This window comes from Podarcis cretensis, assembly GCF_951804945.1.
Source record: "Podarcis cretensis genome assembly, chromosome: Z".
Taxonomy (NCBI): Eukaryota; Metazoa; Chordata; class Lepidosauria; order Squamata; family Lacertidae; genus Podarcis; species Podarcis cretensis.
In genome coordinates this window covers 46,947,659-46,964,761 of record NC_137184.1, presented here as the reverse complement: position 1 = coordinate 46,964,761, position 17,103 = coordinate 46,947,659, and the positions used below count along the sequence as shown (strand labels likewise).

The 17,103-nt window shown below is 50.0% G+C and overlaps 1 protein-coding gene across 3 annotated transcripts; it reads left to right on the top strand.

The window, feature by feature from the left end:
* The first annotated feature begins 1,033 nt into the window (after positions 1 to 1,033).
* Positions 1,034 to 16,639, top strand: GJB1 (gap junction protein beta 1). 3 transcript variants are annotated; one of them, XM_079962927.1, is made up of 2 exons: positions 1,034 to 1,149; positions 14,689 to 16,639. In XM_079962927.1, the coding sequence occupies exon 2, from the start codon at positions 14,701 to 14,703 to the stop codon at positions 15,535 to 15,537; it is 837 nt and encodes a 278-aa protein (XP_079819053.1). In that variant the 5' UTR covers positions 1,034 to 1,149; positions 14,689 to 14,700; the 3' UTR covers positions 15,538 to 16,639. The 3 variants fall into 3 exon arrangements, with proteins under 3 accessions (XP_079819053.1, XP_079819052.1, XP_079819054.1); XM_079962926.1 differs by lacking the exon at positions 1,034 to 1,149 and adding an exon at positions 3,119 to 3,171; XM_079962928.1 differs by lacking the exon at positions 1,034 to 1,149 and adding an exon at positions 11,402 to 11,450.
* The last annotated feature ends 464 nt before the right edge of the window (positions 16,640 to 17,103 follow it).

Below are 17,103 nucleotides of genomic sequence, written 5' to 3'. Positions count from 1 at the left end.
CAAAGGTGTGACATGATTAGCACCCACAGAAGGCTGCCTTTGCACACTCAGATCCTTTGTCAATCGAGTTCACTCAGATCCTTTGTCAATCCCAGCAGTGACTCTATGGGATTTCAGGCAAGGAGTATATTCTGGCCCTAGCTGAAGATGTTGGGGATTGAACCAAGGAACTTCTGAAAACCATATGTTGTTCTACTTCTAAGCTATGGCTAAGGAGATGGCAATGAAGTTGGGTGAATTCCTCACTGCAGAGAGCTGTGCCTGAACCACATTTTCAGGGAGGTCTTATCGTTTTTAAGCAAATGAAAGAGGTGACAAAATGTGACATTTTAGGGCAAACTGGCTCATGGATTTTTTTACAGGTTACTTTGCCCAGATGGCATAAACCTGGGCAAGAGCTTTGTGAAAGAATCCAGATGTGAAATTACTGGTTTTTAACAAAAAAAATATATGCAACTCTCCACTAAAATCTGGCAGTGCATTGAGACTGGAACATAAGCAACACAGATATTTCAAGGAAAGGGTCATAACTCAGTGCTAAAGCATCTTCTTTGCAAACAGAAGGTCCCAGGTTTAACTTCCCACACTGGAATCTCCAGGGAGAGCTGCGAATGTCTTCTGTCTGAAACCCTGGATAGCTGCTGCCAATCAGTGCAGGCAATACTGAAAGACCCAATATGCTTGACTCTGCAAAGGCAGCTTCCTGTATGCCTAAGTGTCATGGGCCCTTTTAGTCCTCATGGGGGAGACTTCAAGTCTTGCTTGGCTTTGTCTACCAGCACCCTCGGCAGCCCCCAGTAGGTGCTATCCTGCCCAGCAGTCACCTGGCACCTGTCCATTGCACGAGGGCCATCCGGCCCATTTGGGTGGCTGTTTTAACTTTCTCCCAGTTCTTGGGTGAGTACAGGGTGAGCTGTACTTGTTACTAAAGGCGATAAGTACTTTGGCACCCCGCCTGCCCTGCCCTTCCTTAACTGAGGCAGGGAGGGACAAATAAAATCATTGCCTTCTATGACACCAAAGCGTTGCAGAGAGGGCACTGCCCAAGAAAGGCATAGTTAGACACAGGATCCACCCCACGAGGCGGCACCAGTTCTGTGCCCATCAAAGCTAGAGGACAGTGCAGAAGAAACCGGGAACCTTTTTCTGGCAAGTTTTTTTCCTACCTCTTTAGGGGAGGGAGGGATCCTCCCGCTCGGCAGTCAACAGCTGCCCACAAGGAGTAGTTATGGCCACTAAGATGGATGGCTTTAAAAGAGGGCTGGAGAAATGCATGTAGGGCAAGGTTATTGATAGCTGCTAGCCACAATGCCTAGGGTCTGCCTCCACTGTCAGAGGCAGATGCCTCTGAAAACAAGGTGCTTGGAATTGCAATTGTATTGAGGGGCTATGAAGCTCAGGTCCAGAATCTGATTGGCTGCTGTGAGAACAGGGGGGCTGGACTAAATGGGCCACTGGCCTGATCCAGCAGCCAGGCTCTTTGTATGTCCTAGCTGCTTTTCCTATGCCTGCCTTTGCCATAGGTGCTCAGAGTCACTGCCACGGTCACACTACAAACTTGATTGGGCCTTTTGTGCAATAAGAATTGATGTTCCTCTCTCTGTTGTCCTCAACCAGCCGACCACCTCGCAGATGAAATGGGTTGTGGGCCAGGTTGTGAGGCTGGGGCCGCTTCCACATTGCTTATGGAGGCACAGGCTGGCTTTGACAAAGCAAAATACTCCATGTACAAGCCTAGCCAGCTAGTTTCTTAGAATGAGACCTGTTGGCACTTAAGCCTGACTGGAAAACAGCTCCTCCGAGACAGGAGTTCAGCCTCTCCACCTACTATGGAGGAAAAGGAAAGAGGCACTCTTCACATGCTCAGGAGACAGTATTAACATGTTATGTCTCTGGAATTGATCCCTGGCATCCAGAGCAGGTTCTGGGGTAAATTTCAAGCCCTGAGGAAGGTTAAAGGTAAAGGTAAAGGTACCCCTGCCCGTACGGGCCAGTCTTGACAGACTCTGGGGTTGTGCGCCCATCTCACTTAAGAGGCCAGGGGCCAGCGCTGTCCGGAGACACTTCCGGGTCACGTGGCCAGCATGACATCGCTGCTCTGGCCAGAGCCAGAGCCAGAGCCGCACACGGAAACGCCGTTTACCTTCCCGCTGGTAAGCGGTCCCTATTTATCTACTTGCACCCGGAGGTGCTTTCGAACTGCTAGGTTGGCAGGCGCTGGGACCGAGCAGCGGGAGCGCACCCCGCCGCAGGGATTCGAACCGCCGACCTTTCGATCGGCAAGTCCTAGGCGCTGAGGCTTTAACCCACAGCGCCACCTGCGTCCCCCTGAGGAAGGTTACTGGCCAGCTATTGCAATGGGCAATGATTCTGCCATCATCTCTGGTGTCTGTGTTGAAGCACACTTGATCCAGCTGTGCCCAAACAGTGAGCCTAGTGCAAAGGTATTGCTTGCTTTGCCTTCTCCGGGTCTTGTGACCTTTGGGCTGTTTCAACAGCTGTTAGCGGAACCTTGGAGTGGGGCGTCTTAGTACACGTGAGTTAATGTTTACATACAGGATTGGCTTTTGCAAGAGTTTGAAAGGCTTGTGGGGGCACAGTATTTGGTTTGTGGTGTTCACAGCTAATTGCAAAAACTGCTTCTAGGGTGTATGGACACGGGGTGGGTTGGAGGAATTAACCCAGGAGTTCATCTTCCTGTTTTGAAGCAGGTGCTGCCAACTCAGAGAGGTGTGGACACATAGTGCTCTGTTCACAGCTGGCATCTTCTGGGTCCTGCATGGGGGAAAGGGAGCATTTGGCCCATGAAACTCTGCCGCTGCTGCCACCACTATGTCTGGCAGAGTCAGGGTGGGGAGCATCTGCCCAAGGCATCTGCCCCAGATGAGTGGGCACTGCTCCTGCAGAAATCTCTGGGCTGAACTGGCAGTGCCAACCACACATCCTTATGCTACGTGCCTCTTGTGCTTTATATGGGCAGGAGGTGGCAAAGAAGAGGTGAAGTCAGGGTGGGCAAAAGAGTCTCCCCTCCTTCCTTTGATTTTCCCTAGATGGAAAGAGGGAGGGAAGTGGGAGGGGCTGCCCCAAGGTATAAACAGCTCAGCTGGGGCAGTTGGGCTGAAGCTTTTTGCAGAAAGGTTATGCTGGTGACTGTCCTCTGATTGGCTACAGGTAAGTGTGCTAGCAAGGGGCGAGGCTGGCAGAGATCCTGTGGGGCTAGGCAATGCTCTGGTTTTGTCAGTGTGTGGAGTTCCTAGGAGTTTGTGCCTACAGACTTTAACATCCAGAATCTAAACTTAATGAGGAAGACTATGCATTGAAATGCAACTTTTTCTCAATTCAGATATAAGCTGGGGTTTTTTGGTGGGGGGGGTGGAACACATCAAAATACAGTTATTTCATAAGCAATGGCTGGAACATTCGCAAAACAGCAGCGGGAACTTGCTTGATGCAGAGCAAATGGAAGACTGTAAACGTCCAAGTCCCAAAGTTGCATAGTCAAATCCAGACACCTGCAACCCAAATGCTCTTTCTCCCCCACCCTAACCTTTCGTTTGTTTTTCCACTAAGTTTTCTGATTCATGCCATTTCGTATCTGAAATTTTCAGCGTTCAACAGAACTTCCCACATTTGAAGTTAGTGCCAGAAATTAAGCAACAGAGCTGGCTGTTGGATAAGGAGGAAATCCTCTCCTGTTCCAGCATAATGTTCCTTCTGCAGCACTGCAGAAATCAGTATTGGGTGTAAACTTTACAGCAAGCTGAGAAAGCCTCCTTTAGTGTGTGTCTGTGTTTAAAAGCCAAGCGCAAGTTTCTAGCCCTTATTGGGGTTTATGCGCTTTGGAGGCCGAGCAGTGATGGGAACTGGGCTGTGGAAGTTGAATATGACTATGTTTTGCAGCTGCAAGATTGTTATTTGTACAAGGATGCAAGGACATATATATTACCTTCTATGGAGCAATGGTTATTGAAATTAGTGGATTTGGCTGAGATGGCAAAGTTGATGTGCTTAATTAGAGGAAAATTAAGAGAAAATTTGTTGACATTTATGAATAATTGGAAACCCCTTAGGGACTTTGTGTGCAAAATAGAAAATGAGCTTGTGATATCTGGTTTTTAAGACTAAAAAAGATTTGTTTATGGAAAGCAGAAGAGTTAGAGGCTATTATGGAGCTAGGGATTTGCATAAGTCTAGAAAGTTAATAGACAGAGAATTGGATGTCTTTTCTTTTTCTTTTCTTTTCTTTCCTTTCTTTTTCTATATTTTCTTTCTTTTAGTTTATTTGTTAAAAAAATGCTTGTTGTTTGGTGTTAATTTTGTATATTGCTTTTTTGTTCTTTTCTCAAGTTTTAATAAAAATTGTTTTAAAAAAGGAAAAGAACACCGCTATGCTTTGCCTAGCTCCTGGCCTCTCTGCCTAGCGGTCGGTAGAGAGAAAATGATAAGAAAGAGTTAAGTGTGAATGTGAACTTCAAGATTCTGCTCTCTTGTCCTTGCGAAAATATGTTTTTTTTTTAAAAAAAAAATTATTAGTTTTCCAATTTTAAAACAAGTCAACAACAACATGCAAACATCAACAAATACAAACAAACATACAAATGTAGTTTCTTAACCTCATTTTCATAAACCTCCTTTCTCGGACTTCCCCATACCTCACCCTTTTTGCATCCTTATTTTACAGTTTTTCAGCAACCCTTTTTGACAATTAAATTTAAACTTATTATCTTTCTCAATTTCACCTTAAATCATCAAACAATTTCAGCTGTAATTCTGCATCTTCCTTCCCCTTGACATTTTAGCACTCCTCAATTTTGTAACAGTCCTTAAGATATACTTTATACTTCTTCCAGTCTTCCTCCACCGTCTCTTTCTCTTGGTCACGGATTCTGCCAGTCATTTTTGCCAGTCCCATAAAGTCGATCACTTTCGTCTGCCATTCTTCCAGTGTGGGTAGTTCTTGTGTCTTCCAATACTTTGCTAGAAGAATCCTTGCTGCTGTAGTGGCGTACATAAAAAAAGTCTTGTCCTTCCTTGACACCAATTGGCCGACCATGCCCAAGAGAAATGCCTCTGGTTTCTTATGGAAAGTACATTTAAGTACCTTCTTAATTTCATTATAAATCATTTCCCAAAAGGCTTTAATCTTTGGGCAGGTCCACCAAAGGTGAAAGAAGGTGCCTTCAGTCTCATTGCATTTCCAACATTTATTATTGGGCAGATGATAAATCTTCGCAAGCTTGACTGGGGTCATGTACCACCTGTAAATCATTTTCATAATATTTTCCTTGCGAAAATATGTTTTGTCCAGAAGTGCAATTCACAGGCGCATGAAATGCATGCGTGAACTTAGGAAGCTGTCTTCCCCACCCCAAGAAATGCACACGTAACCTCCTGACTGCAACTGCTGAAATATTACCATGATGTTGAAGTGGCCAGTAAACTCTGCCATAGTGTCAGCTGGCAACAACAATGCCTGTGCTGCTTAGGGAATGTGAATGCCCTACCTGGAAGCTGTGACAAAAACAGGTGCATCCTCTGGGGCTGTCCCAAGGCTGCTTTAAGTTGGAGCAAGCTCCAATGGGATGTTGCTTGGGCAGCATTTAGTTTTGGATAAAATGTGCAGTTGTTGCTGCTGTTTGGAAGTAATAATAATAATAATAATAATTTATTATTTATACCCCGCCCATCTGGCTGGGCCTCCCCAGCCACTCTGGGCGGCTTCCAAAAGAATATTAAAATACTATGATACATCAAACATTAAAAGCATCCCTGAACAGGGCTGCCTTCAGATGTCTTCTAAAAGTCTGGTAGTTGTTGTTCTCTTTGACATCTGGTGGGAGGGCATTCCACAAGGAGGGCGCCACTACCGAGAAGGCCCTCTGCCTGGTTCCCTGTAACTTGGCTTCTCGCAGTGAGGGAACCGCCAGAAGGCCCTTGGTGCTGGACCTCAGTGTCCGGGTAGAACGATGGGGGTGGAGACGCTCCTTCAGGTATACTGGACCGAGGCCGTTTAGGGCTTTAAAGGTCAGCACCAACACTTTGAATTGTGCTCGGAAACGTACTGGGAGCCAATGTAGGTCTTTCAAGACCGGTGTTATATGGTCTCGGTGGCCGCTCCCTGTCACCAGTCTGGCTGCTGCGTTCTGGATTAGTTGTAGTTTCCGGGTCACCTTCAAAGGTAGCCCCACGTAGAGTGCATTGCAGTAATCCAAGCGGGAGATAACCAGAGCATGCACCACTCTGGCGAGGCAGTCCACAGGCAGATAGGGTCTCAGCCTGCGTACCAGATGGAGCTGGTACACAGCTGCCCTGGACACGGATTTAACCTGTGCCTCCATGGACAGCTGTGAGTCCAAAATGACTCCCAGACTGCGCACCTGGTCCTTCAGGGGCACAGTTACCCCATTCAGGACCAGGGAGTCCTCCACACCTGCCCGCCTCCTGTCCCCCAGAAACAGTACTTCTGTCTTGTCAGGATTCAATCTCAATCTGTTAGCCGCCATCCATCCTCCAACCGCCTCCAGACACTCACACAGGACCTTCACCGCCTTCACTGGTTCTGATTTGAAAGAGAGGTAGAGCTGGGTATCATCCGCATACTGATGAACACCCAGCCCAAACCCCCTGATGATCTCTCCCAGCGGCTGCATGTAAATGTTGAAAAGCATGGGGGAGAGGACAGAACCCTGAGGCACCCCACAAGTGAGAGCCCAGGGGTCTGAACACTCATCCCCCACCACCACTTTCTGAACACGGCCCAGGAGGAAGGAGCGGAACCACTGTAGGACAGTGCCCCCAGCTCCCAGCCCCTCAAGACGGTCCAGAAGGATGTTATGGTCGATGGTATCAAACGCCGCTGAGAGATCCAGCAGAACTAGGAAACAGCTCTCACCTTTGTCCCTAGCCCGCCGGAGATCATCAACCAGTGCGACCAAGGCAGTTTCAGTCCCATGATGAGGCCTGAATCCCGACTGGAAGGGATCCAAATGGTCCGCTTCTTCCAGGTGTGCCTGGAGTTGTTCAGCAACCACTCGCTCAATCACCTTGCCCAAGAATGGAAGATTTGAGACTGGGCGATAGCTGGCCATCGTGGCCGCATCTAAAGATGGTTTTTTAAGAAGTGGTTTGATAACCGCCTCTTTCAGCGGGTCTGGGAAGGCTCCCTCACGGAGGGAAGCATTCACCACCCCACGAAGCCCATCGCCCAGTCCTTCCCGGCTAGCTTTTATAAGCCAGGATGGGCAAGGATCAAGGAGACAGGTGGTTGGTTTCACTCGTCCAAGCAGCCTGTCCACATCCTCGGAGGTAACAGATTGGAATTGATCCCATGCAATTTGACTAGACAGGACTCTAGCACTCTCCCGCCCCGGCCCTGCTCCCACGGTGGCGTCTACCTCTTCCCGAATCTGAGCGACTTTATCTGCAAAAAACTTTGCAAAATCATTGCAGGAGATCATGTGGCCCGTACTGGGCCCTGATGTAGCAGGTGGTTCCGCTAAATTGCGGACCACCTGAAAAAGTCTCCTGCTGCTGTTTTCTGCAGATGCAATAGAGGCGGTGAAGAAAGTCTTCTTCGCCGTCGCTACCGCCACTTGGTAGGCTCGACATTGAGCTCTAACCTGTGTCCGGTCAGCTTCAGAATGAGTTATCCGCCACCGGCGCTCTAGCCGTCTCAACGATTGTTTCATTGCCCTCAGATCCGTGGAAAACCACGGGGCTCTCCGGGCTCCATGCAATCGGAGAGGGCGCTTCGGAGCCAAACAGTCAATAGCCCTGGTTAACTCCACATTCCAGCGGGCCACCAGGGAATCAGCTGAAAGGCCATCAACATGGGATAAAGCATCCCCTACCACTCTCTGGAAACCATTTGGATCCATTAAGTGGCGGGGGCAAGTTTCTTGTTATATTACTAGGCATTGCTTCAATGTTTATTTAGCAGGAGATGTTTGCTTGCTTGCCTTATTAACAATAGTACGACTGTTTAAATTGTGTTCTTTTTTCCTAACTATCCTTTCATTACCTTCAAATGTTGCTCTGTTTTGTTCTGTATGGTGTTATGCGCCACTTTGAGCATGTGTTTACCAAAGGAAAGCTGCATACAAATAAACTCACAATTGATGAGGACGGTGCCATTTCCTATCCTGCAAGCAGTGGGTTAATGCTCCTTTGACGCAGAGCCCCACCCCCTCCAAAAGCACCCTTTGCTGGGCTCAGGCCCACTGCTGGATTTGTGCTCCCTTCTCTCTTGCAAACCCCTGTCCAGTCCTGGCTGTTCTTGTCCCTCTTCTGCCACCTCTGCCAGGCCCCACCCCCCGAAAAGAGCTCAGCCAAGGCTCATTGCCGTCAATGCTGACCTGTGGCGTCAAGCTCCCTGCAGCCCACCCTGGTCCTCTCCCACTAGGTAAACTCTGCCAAGGGATGGCGATTGTTCTGGCTCACAGTGAGACAAACGGCTGCTATCTTGGTTTGCATGCCGCACCCAAACACATCTGCCCTGGTTTTGCCACCGCTGTTGCTGGTGTGGCCATTTGGGAACATAATAAGCTGCCTTATTCTGAGTCAGACCATTGGTCCACCTAGCTGAGAACTGACTACACTCCCTGGCAACAGCTTTCTAGGATTTCAGGTGGGGGACATTCCCAATGCTACCTAGAGATACTGGGGTTTGAACATGGGCCCTTCTGCATTCCAAACAGATGCTCTACCACTGAGCTGGGGCTCTTCCTTTCTATGGCAACATAGCAAACTATTTATTGGCACTATATTAGGAACATAAGAAGCTGTCTTCTGCCTCAGTACTGCCTACACTGACTGGCAGTAGCTCTCCAGAATTTCAGACAGGGGATCTCCCCCAGATTGAACCTGGATTCTTCTGCATGCAAAGCAGATGTTGAACCACTGAACTGTGTCCCTTTACATGCAGTGCATGGTCTTCTTGGTTGCAACTCCCAAATTCCAGAATTCTCACAGGAAATTTGCCTGGTCTATTATTTCATTAAATCTTTTCCCTGGCTGCTAAAGGCAGCACAGGGATGGGGAATCTCTGTGCCTCAGACCCAGCCCACCCATGAGGCAGGATGAAGCAGCTGCCTCAGGTGGCAGAAGCGCAAGAGGCAGTACCCTGCCCACTCAGACGCTTCTGGTGTGTGGTGTTGCTGCTTGTCTTCCTCACATCTGAGGTGCAGAAGACAGGTGGCAGAACGCCTTGCAGAACATCCTCACCGAGTTTCAGCAAGGCGGGGGGGGGGGGCATGTTCAGGTGGTGGCAGAAATGGGTGACGGCTGTTCCTGCTGTGCCTCCTCTTGTTCCTCAGACTCCAGCCAGTGTTCTCCATAGTCAGGAGTGAAGAGAGCTGTGGTTCAGCTGCCCCTAGAGGCCTACAAATTCCCCATCTGTGCCTTCTCATTCGGGTTGGGTACATCCTTTCCTTTGACCACCAGCTAGTGCTGCGGTTTGGTCATTTTCCCAGATCTGCTTTATGTGCTGACCAGTATTTATTTTTCCATTGTCTAATTGCCTTGTTTTATTAGGATACATACCAACACCCAAAGTGAATGTTTTATAACAAACAAATATTCCGACTAAGCATTCGTAAAAACTTTCTGACAGAAAGAGCTGTTCTTTGGTGGAGCGGTCTCCCACAAGAGGTGGAGGACTCTCCTTCCTTGGAGGTTTTTAAAGAGAGGTTGGGTGGTCATCTGTCATGGATGCTTTAGCTGAGATTCCTGCACCATAGTGGGTTGGACTAGATGACCCTTGGGTCCCTTCCAACTCCTAGATTCTATGATTCCATGAACTGCGCTGTGCTCTAAGGAGACTGTTTCCATTGGTGGAAAAGTGTATGCATTTTATTTTACTTTTTAACGTTCACTCCCATCCCCAACATGACTCACCTTTGGTTCTCAAGCAAGAGCCACTTCCTCTCCAAAGCTTTCTGGTGCCCTGAATAGGACCTTTGCTCCTTCCAGACCCATGGCCCCTTGTCCAGCTATGTTTGAACTGGTTTAATGGTTACCTTCCCACAGAAAAACCACTGTGTTATTGCTTCATTGCACCTCCACCCACCCACCTTCACTTCAAGTACTGGATTGGGATCTGGGATCAAGTTGCTATCCAGTTGGGACAGTGCTCAGTCCTTCCAGCCCCCTTGTAGATCACATGAACTTTGGGAGCTGTCCTCAGCCACCATCCTTCCTGCAGGTCTGCATTTGAAAGGTCTTAGCCCACAAATACTCCAGACGCAGAATCCATTTGCTGCCTTGAGTTGCTTGATAAGTCCTTCATGCAGTGCCTGATTACCAATCGGCAGAGTAGGTGCTGGTCTATGGGCCCCACAACGGAGCAAAACAATATTGATTTGATCTTGAAAGAGCAAAAATGTACTAGGAGATAATTAGCAAGGCTCACCCCCCCCCAGGATTTTGACTGCCTAGGGGCCTCCACAGGCTTTAATCCGGCACTCCCTCCATGCCCAGCCCCCAGCCCAGCACCTGCCAGCAGATGCCCCAGTTTCTGTCCCTGTGATTTTTTCCCTGTGTTCACCCCTTCCTGCATGTGGCAGGAGTCTCTCTTGGACTGAGTTTATGCTCTGTGAGCTTATTCCGCAGCAAAGCTCTTCTGCCCAGCAGTTACCTCCTGTGCTCTAGGCAGGCAGCTCTGTCTGTTGAGCTCATGAAGGGCAGTGAGTGTGTGGGCGGGTGTGTGGGCGGGTGTGGTGTGGTGTGTGGGTGTGTGAGTGTGTAGGGAAGGATGCACTGGAACAGGGTTCGGTTTCCTAACTCAAAAGGACTGAAGGCATCATTGTGCTCTGCCAGGCTTGGCACTGGATTCCGGTACTGACTTTGCACCCCGGAAGGAGACGCAAATCACCATCTCTTTTCGTGGGACATGGTACAGCTGACGCCAAAAGGCGTCATGGCTGAGGCAGCTGGCGTGTTGAGCATCCTCCCTTCTGACCCCCGGGGGCAGCAACTAGCAGCCTTAACTCTTCCTTCTCCCACCCCCACCCCCTTCCTCCAGGGCCATTGCAGATCTTTCCAAGGCACGCCTGTGTGCATTGGCCTGAGAGCAGAGCGGCCGCCTCCAGTCAAACTCCTGGCTCCTTCTTCCACAAAGTTTAGCACCCCCAGCTTCTATCCTTTGATGTCCAGAGGGGAGAGGTCACTGTGTGGGGTCTCTGGCCCCTGGCAGAGCCTGGGACCAGGTGCTGGTGCTTGGTTAGAACGGCCTGGAATGCCGTACACAGACACTTTGTTTGGCAAGGGTGGGCGGAAGTCCGGGCGCTTGGTCTGAATTCTAAAGTGTGTTGTTTGGGGGCCGATAAAGGCCTCATTGTATGCAAAGCAGTTTATAAAGCAGCGTATGACTTCCCCGAGCTGGGCACAGTCTGCTGGGAGGCCTGACCCTGCAGAGGGAGCCTGCGGCTGCCTTGGGAAGGACCTGCGGCAAGGTAAAGTCCCGGCTGTGAAACCTCCCCTGACCCAGATCTTTGTAGAAGCAGGAATGACTTGGTGGGTAGCAGTCTAGACTAGGGCGGTGGTGGTGGTGGTCCTCAGTGGTGGGATGGGAAGGACCTGTCTATTTTTCCAGAAGCAAGCAAAGGGCATGGATCCAATCTAAAAATGTAGTACCCCAACCCACTCTTCTGCAGCTCTCCTTCCCATTTTGAAGCGTCAATGGCTGTAGCATCAGAAGAAGTGCGTAATGGCATCTGCTTCTAGATAAGACTTAAACCTAAATGGGTGTGAAGAGATGCCCAGAAGCTGGGAAAGCTTTTTCCCAGGAATTTTTTAAAAATCAAAATGTTTTGTTTATAGCTGTATTCTTCCTTTACAATCCTTAACCTTGCAAGGTTGCTCACTACAGCAATCTCTGTATCACTGCTGAATGCCTGAGGTCCAGAGAGCCTAGTTGTCCGCCTAGTGAGTTTGGGGCTGTGGTGACTTCTGAACCGGGCCCTTGTTAGCTCACACGGAGTTTGCCTCTGGGGAGGCTGGGTAATCATTGTGCCTCTTGGGTGATACTTGCACCTCTTCACCTCCTGGAACTCATCCTGTCTCTGACAGAAAGAGAACCCCTTTTTTTTGCTTGCAAAGCATTTGGGCATCTGCAGTGCTGCCTCTTTTTCTGGCTGTAGGCTTGTTCAGAAGTTGCACCAAACACAGGTACAAGCTGCCTTTGCCACGTGTACAAATGTGTGCGTGGATGAGCTTACCTGTGTCGTTTTGTGCAGCTCCACTGGTTTTCAGAGACTTTAATGCTCCATGTGAGTAACTGTATGGCTTTACTGCTCAGCTGTTCGTACGCAGAGGCAGAAAAGGAAGCTGCCCTCTGTGGAATCAGACCATTGGCCCATCCAGCTCAGTATTGTTGAAACTGACCGTCAGCGACTGCCCAGCATTTCAGACAGGGCAGTCTTTCCAAGCCCTGCCTGGAGGTAACAAAAGCTGAAGTTGGAACCTACTGGATGCACACCAGGTGCTCTTCCTCTAAGCTATGGCTCTTAGGAAATCTGTGGCTCAATGGGAGCGCATCCCCTTTGCATGCAAAAGGTCCCAAGTTCAACCTTTGATATCTCTAGGTGGACCATGGTCCGAAATCCCAGAGAGCTGCTGCCAGTCAGTGCAGGTGACACTGAGCTAGATGGACAAATGATCTGACTCCCTAAGCAGCCTTCACATTTACATTAATTAAACCCTCATTGAATGTAATGTTTGACCAACCCTTTTGTAGCTCTCCAAACCATCATGTTGAAAGGCCCATTTGGGGCTGGCTTGCACTGTGACAGAGCAGAAAGTGCAGTGGACATCAGGAAAGGAGATGCCATGCATCTCTGGTCCCACGCTATGCCTGGAAAACCTTCGTTGTTTGTTTTGCACCTCATCTTTGCAAGTGAGAGAGCCAGCTAGCAAGCAAGCAAGCAGCAAAGCTTTGCCCCCAATGGAATTCAGGACCTCCCCATCAAACGCTCTGCTCTGCTGCATGTCATGTGCCTCTCATAGGAACAGTGGGAGGTGGTCAGGGAAGCAGGGAGGGAGGGAGGGAGAATAGACAGACATCATTAGGCTGTGCTGCTCCCTTGAGAAAAGCTCCATGGCTAAAAAGCAGGAGACTATGAAGACACACCTGTGGGTTTCAGAGCGAACGTTTTCATTTACTATCTAGAATTGGGGCAGCCCTCAGCTTTCAAACAGGGTGTGAGCGGGGGGAAATGGACTGGCAGAAATTAAAGGCCCCACCTGATTTTAGCTTGGGCTTTGCTCAGTGCCATGCTGGCAGTGGAGTAGGCTAGTCCCCTCAATGTTCCACTGGCGCCTCCTTCCCAAAGCCTGGGAAGCTTCTGCCCAGCTTAGGGAGGAAGGCACGATGCTTGCATGTGACACTGCTCCCCACCCCATTGCCCTTGCAAGCTGGCACCTCTGGCCCTAACTGTTCCCCTATGAACAGTTTGCCTTTGGCCCCATTCATGGCCACCATGCAGCCCCTGAAAGATTCTGCTGCCTTCCCAGGGAATGTAGCCCCCAACAAAAGCAGGCAGGGGAAAGATCTCTTGCCCCTTGTGATCTCCAGCTGTTTTGGCCTACAGTTCCCATCAGCCCTGCCCAGCATGGCCCAAGACTGGAGAGATCCAAGTTGGTGAAGACTGCCTTGCAGCAGCAGAAAGGGAGCAGTTGAAAGTGGTCTCCTCTGTGACTGCCTGCTGCCCAGAGAAGCCCCTCTGTTTGCAGACTTGTTTCTTGAGCCTCCGTGTGCCTGTACAAGAAGTCTCAGCCAGAACTGGCATTGCCCCTGTTCCCTTCTAGAACTGGATATGTTGAAACAGTGTTGGAAATGTTGTGATGTGTCTGGATTGCAACTTGGCATTTCCTTGGATGATCCTAGGGGTGGCATTCAGCTACGGTTTGGTCAGAATAGACCTGTTTAAAGAAATGGACCTCAGTCATGCTCATTCCTTCCAATGAGTCTATGCTGAGTAAAAATTGTTGAGTAGCACCATTACCTTTTTCACACTTGTTTTTCAAGGCAATGGACTGTGCAGGTCAGAGCAATTCATATCAGACCCAAGTCCAGGTGCTAAACTCAACACGTCTTTCTTTTGAAAACAGGGATTGTGCAAACTGGGTGTCAGGCACTGCAGCTCCGCCCATTGTTAAAATGTGGCTTTTTTCCGGCCACAGTGCTTGCAGGTAACGGCTGAACTAAAGGAGGCCCTAAAATAAAACGATAAAGGTGGGCACAGGAGCATTGACTCTTGATTTCAGAAGTCTGGCAACAGCGCGGCATTGGAGCAGTCGATACACACCTGCCTTGCTTAACAGAACGGAGGTAGGGAAATGGGCCTTTCTCTGAAAAATATTACTTTGGAGAATCTGCGATGCCTACACTCTCGGTCCTTCTGGCAAGTGCCGTAGCTCAGTAGGAAAGCATTTCCCTTGTACACAGGTGACCCCAGGTTCCATCCCCTGCATCTCCAAGTAGAGCTGGGAATGTCTCCTTCCTAAAACCCTGGAGAGCTGCTACCAGCCTGTGTAGACAGTACTGAACTAGATAGACCTCTATGGCATAACTCGTGTTATGCATCCACCTGTATCCCTACCAGCAGCACGGTGGTGGTGGTGGTTGTGGAGGAGGAGGAACCTGCACCTGCCTACATCCTGCTCTGACCCTGCTCTGCTGTTCCCTTGCAGGAGCGCGGAAGAATGAAGTGGGAAGGCTTCTATGCTCTGGTGATCGGTGTGAACCGCCACTCCACTGCCATTGGCCGGATCTGGCTCTCTGTGGTGTTCATCTTCCGCATCATGGTGCTGGTCGTGGCCGCAGAGAGCGTCTGGGGGGATGAGCAGTCATCCTTCACCTGCAACACGCAGCAGCCTGGCTGCAAGAACGTCTGCTATGACTACTACTTCCCCATCTCCCACATCCGCCTGTGGGCCCTACAGCTCATCCTGGTGACCACACCAGCCTTGCTGGTGGCCATGCACGTGGCATACCAGCAGCACCAGGAGAAGAAGCTCTTGGTCATGACGGGCCATGGAGACCCCAAGCACCTGGAGGAGGTGAAGAAGCACAAGATGCGCATCTCAGGGTCCCTGTGGTGGACGTACATCTGCAGCGTGATCTTCCGCATCGTCTTTGAAGGCACCTTCATGTACATCTTCTACATGATCTACCCAGGGTACCAGATGATCCGCCTGGTCAAGTGCGACGTGTACCCCTGCCCCAACACGGTCGACTGCTTCATCTCGCGCCCTACCGAGAAGACCGTCTTCACCGTCTTCATGCTGGCCACCTCGGGCATCTGCATCATCCTCAACCTGACGGAGGTGGTGTTCCTGCTGGTGAGGGCCTGCGCCCGCCGCGCAGCCAAGAGCCACAACCCCTCATCGAAGAAGGGTTCCTTCCTGGGCCACAAGCTCTCCGAGTATAAGCAGAACGAAATCAACCAGCTGCTGACGGAGCAGGACGGCTCCCTCAAAGACATTCTCCGGCGGAACTCAGGGATACAAGAGAAGAGTGACCGATGCTCAGCCTGCTAAGGGTCTCAGGACCGGAGGGCAGGGTGTTCACAACTTGGTTACAGCACAGCACGCCTGGTGGGGAGAGGGGGGGCTGCAGCTGTGGGCCTGCCAAGTCAGATCACCATCACTCTGTCAAGCCCTCATACTGGGCTCCCTCTGATTTTCCCGTTGCCAGATGCCCCACCAGCCGTGGCCTTTTTCTCTCTACTGCTAGCCCACATAATGTCCTCCAGGCACAGTCCCTGTGGACAGGATGGCCTCTGATATCGAGAATCACACAATTTGCCCACTGCAGATCCTCTGTTGAATATGCCTCTGGTTGTGATTAATCTCAGCAGCCTAGGGATGATTGGGTAGGCACTAAGACTCCCCTGCTGGGCCCCGTTCTGGGGGTCAAAATATTGCAGAATTGGGGGGCCCGTGTGCCTTTTCCTTGTCTGGCCAGGCCCTTTTTCCTTTTGCCCTCCCAACATCTCCTGCTCTTTATCACCCTAACCTACACCAGAAAGAAAGAAAAGCAAAAATAAAAGATGCTAAACCCGAATACTATATTATTTGACGTGCTTTCTACATCCTGGAAGCACTTTGTATCCATACTGTGTAGTCCAGGGAAATTTGTGGCCCAGGATTCATCGGCAGGTGGGACAAGAGCTCATGCACATTGGTCTGCGTCTTTTGAATTCTCCCTGCTGTTTCTAGCCGGCACTTCATGCTGGTTTCCACCGCCCTGGCTAGTGCTTTGGAGGAAAAGGTTTGCGGCAGCAGCAACCCATGCAGGCCTGGGGGTGGGGGGGGCACCTCTTTCCTGCCCCCTCCTTTCTGCATTGGGAGTGTTCCTGGGCCTTTTAAACACAACAGAGAAAAGGTAAAATGGCACTGCTTTCACTGCAACTACCTGATTTGCTAGCCAGGCAGAGGTAAAAGGATGGCGAGCCCTCCCACTGGGGGGAAAAAAGCCAGCAACCCCCACCTCTGCATCATCACTGCTGCTCTCTTTTAGCCAGGGTTCAAAGAAGATTGGGTTGGGGGCAGAGAGGTGGGGCATTCCCAGGCTATTTTCATCACCTGCTACACCTCATTTTGCCAAAGCAGTCACACAGTATTAAAGCTGGTTTTGCAATTCTCGACTCAAGAGTTGTTTTTCATCTGGGGGTTTGTCTGTGTCCCCGTCCCCCCACAGTGTTACAAATAGTAGTAGGTTGTAGGAACCACACACTCGGATTAAGCCCCTCCTGGCAACTGGGGCAATCCTTCCGGCAGTTGTGCATGTCAGTATTTCAGAAGTTGGCATCCTAAGGCAGACTTCTTTGTCCAGCTAGGATTTTTCTCCGCTTCCTGACAGTAGTTCTGCAGGGTCCTCCTTATTGCGTACTACTTGATCCTTCTTAACTGGACATATGGCAAATGGAACCTCCTGCATGCAAGGCAGATGGACCTACCCCTGAGCTGTGCCTCTTTCCTAACAAGGTAGGGCGGCTCTTTCATTCAACCAAAGGTCTGGAGCTCCATGCAAGAAGAGCAGGGCAAATCTCCAGTGGGTTGGGAACAGCTCTGAGCAACATGCCCAGAAGGGAAAGCCCCTGC

Excerpts from the sequence above, each read along its gene's own strand:
- GJB1 (XM_079962927.1), top strand. The coding sequence starts at position 14,701 with ATGAAGTGGGAAGGCTTCTATGCTCTGGTGATCGGTGTGAACCGCCAC.